Source organism: Chiloscyllium plagiosum, chromosome 45, assembly GCF_004010195.1.
Source record: "Chiloscyllium plagiosum isolate BGI_BamShark_2017 chromosome 45, ASM401019v2, whole genome shotgun sequence".
NCBI classification, from domain to species: Eukaryota; Metazoa; Chordata; class Chondrichthyes; order Orectolobiformes; family Hemiscylliidae; genus Chiloscyllium; species Chiloscyllium plagiosum.
This window is the reverse complement of record NC_057754.1, coordinates 5592679-5595572: the sequence shown is the minus strand read 5'-3', so window position 1 is coordinate 5595572 and position 2894 is coordinate 5592679. Positions and strand designations below refer to the sequence as shown.

General features: G+C 49.9%; 1 protein-coding gene across 2 annotated transcripts in view; it reads left to right on the top strand.

Moving 5' to 3' along the window:
* The window catches only part of cdca5 (cell division cycle associated 5), an 18019-nt gene extending 15913 nt beyond the window's left edge, over positions 1-2106 (top strand). For both annotated transcript variants that reach the window (XM_043682721.1, XM_043682720.1), the window contains exon 6: positions 1615-2106. In XM_043682721.1, the coding sequence (XP_043538656.1) occupies positions 1615-1695 (81 nt within the window). In that variant the 3' untranslated portion in view covers positions 1696-2106. The remainder of the gene's footprint in view (positions 1-1614) is intronic.
* The last annotated feature ends 788 nt before the right edge of the window (positions 2107-2894 follow it).

Below are 2894 nucleotides of genomic sequence, written 5' to 3'. Positions count from 1 at the left end.
TGCGCTCCCCCTTCCCTGACTGACTGACTGCCATCCCCTCTCGCCCCTCCAGAAATAGAGCCCCAGTGCTGGTGATTTGCCTGACCTTCCCATCGAGAAGGTGCCAGGGTTCAGAGGCAGGTCAGATGTAAAATGCCCCTTGACAAAACATTTTGGCAACAAGGAGGGGACTTTTTTATAGATCACAACAGTGTGGAAACAGGCCATTTGGCTCAACAAGTCTACACCGACCCTCCAAAGATTAACCCACCCAGACCCTACCTTCATTACTCTACGTTTATCCCTGATGAATGTCCCTCACCTGCACATCCCTGGACACTATGGGACAATTTAGCACGGCCAATCCACCCTAACCTGCACATCCCTGGGCACTATGGGAGGAAACCAGAGCACCCGGAGGAAATCCCACACACACACTGGGAGAATGTCTGTCTGTGTGGCCTCTGCACAGTTGCCTGAGGCCTGAATTGAACCCGGGTCCCTAGTGCAGTGAGGCAGCAGTGCTAACCATTGAGCCACCGTGCTACTAGACTTCCACCCAGTATCCTGTCCATCCCCTAGCCTTGCAGGCAGATGTGTCTGGTTGTCATCATGTGACTGCATTTGGGAGCTTGCTGAGAGAAAATTGGCTTCTGCAATTCCGAGCAGGAGAGCGAGGAGCAGGAATAGGCCGTCTGGACCCTCGAGCCTGCCCTTCCATTCAATCGGATCATGGCTGATCTTTTCTGGCTCAGCTCCACTTACCCACCCGCTCTCCATAACCTTTAATTCCTTTACTGTTCAAAAATCTATCCATCTTTGCCTTAAAAACATTCAACGAGGTAGCCTCATGGGCAGGGAATTTCACAGATTCCCAACCCCGGCCCCTTCCTGTTCTACATTTACCCGTTCCCGTCTGTCATGAGGTGTCACTGACAGCCGGTACGCGACGTCCTGCGCTGGACCGAGAACACACTGAGCAACGCATGTGCGTCATCCTTGCATTCGGCACAAGATGTACTTTGTTGGCGGACAGGAAACATTTTTAGGAATTCTTCCCACAATGTTCAGTGGCTCACAGAAGCTGAAAGCAGCTGCCCACCATCTTTTCCTGAGGGGTGGGCAGGAAATGTCATAGCCTAGCTAGCGATGTCTACTTTACGGGAACTGTTTTGTTTTGTTTTTAAAAATGCTCATCGCTCACTTGATGGACACTTGCTGTCCTCTGTCTCCCTGCTGTGCAGGGTGCCCACTGACTGATGTTAGTTTGGGATTTGGTGCTTCCTAGGACGTTGTATAGGGATAGGGCTCGTCCCAGCTGCTTTTGTGTTGAGTGGGAGGGCCCCTGCTCGACTCGGAACCAAGTTCTGTTGCCCTTCAGCAGGGGGGTATCACAGCAATAATTTAGTCAAGGAGTGGTCCTGGCATCAGGGCCGTAAATCCATGCCAGTTTTCCAGAGAGCGCCTGGAAATGCCGAGAGCCCACAGCATGTACATTGAGTTGGATGGGGCATGCTAAAGCCTCTACTCAACACATCTTTGGCGGGAGCAGCCCAGAGGTCCATGTAACCCCTAACTGTCATCCAATGTGCTTCCCAGCCCCTCACTTCCCTATTTTCCCTGTTGTTTTCCCAGAAGTCCGAGTTGGACGAGTGGGCCGCTCAGATGAACGCTAGCTTCGAAGAAGCGGAACGCTTTGATTTGCTTGTGGAGTGATGAGGAAGGGGAGCTGCTCGCTCGCTCTCTCTGGGCTCGCAGAACGCTTCAGTTTTCAGATGGATTCAATGCAGCACGAGCCTTGACAAAACAGGACTGTCAAGAGAAGCGCCGAACTCTTTACCGGTAGATTGTAGGGATGTCGAAGGCAGAAGAGCCAGTCGGTCCACAAACTATCTCTTGCGGTGAACAACTGCGGTTCCTTTTCAGGGATATGTCCGTACTCCTATCCCCACGGAGCACTGCTGTTTGTAGACATGCTTGTCAACGTAGAATCTCCACTGCCGGCTGCTGCTGTCTGACATTAACCGTTGCGGTTTGCTGGTCAGCGAGGTTCAAGTGTTGGTATGTGTGTCCCTCTCTCTCCCTCTCTCTCCCTCTCTCTCCCTCTCTCTCCCTCTCTCTCCGTCTCTCTCCGTCTCTCTCCCTGGAGAGACAGGGCAATGCTTTTGAGTTGGAGGTTGGACTGCCTCAACCGGAATCATTTAACCTGTCGCTTCATTCCTCTGCTCACTTGCTCCCTATTTTTGTTGTTTTAAATATACAATTTGTACATTGCTTGACTTTTGAAAAGGTATAACTGAAGAAAAATGATCAGATGTCTTTTTTTTTTAAGAAAAGGAACACACCCACGTGTACCTTTTTTAAGAAGTTGATGTATAATCAAACCCAGAAACTGCCACTACGGTCTGACTGCTTATTGTCTGTGTCTCTGGAAGAGTGGAGCCGAATCCTTCCTTTTTTACTGATTGACCTTGGTTCGTGTTGAACGTACTCTATGTCCTTTTTCTTATTTACAGTTGTTCCCACCCTGACAATACCCGCCAAACTGGATGTGGCTTTAATACTGTGTGGGGAGCCCACATGATTATGTTTGAGTGGGTTTTCATTTTGTCTGCCACTCGGTATTGGCCCTCGCTGCTGACCCACTCTAGGTGTGGGCTGGCACCAGCTTATCAGAAACACACTACATGATAGCCTGAGTCAAACAAGACGCTCAGTCAATATTATCGACACCCTGTTTTTCAGTGTCGACTGAAGAAAGCATTGTGTTCCCTCTGTCCTGTTCCCTCCAGAGTATAGTTGTTGTGTTAATAATAAGAGTGCTTTCTTGTTCGGATTTCAGTCACGCTGAGAGAAATGTCAGCAAAGTTCATGTGCATTGAACCTTGGGACCTCTGCCCAGCAGCATAAACAGC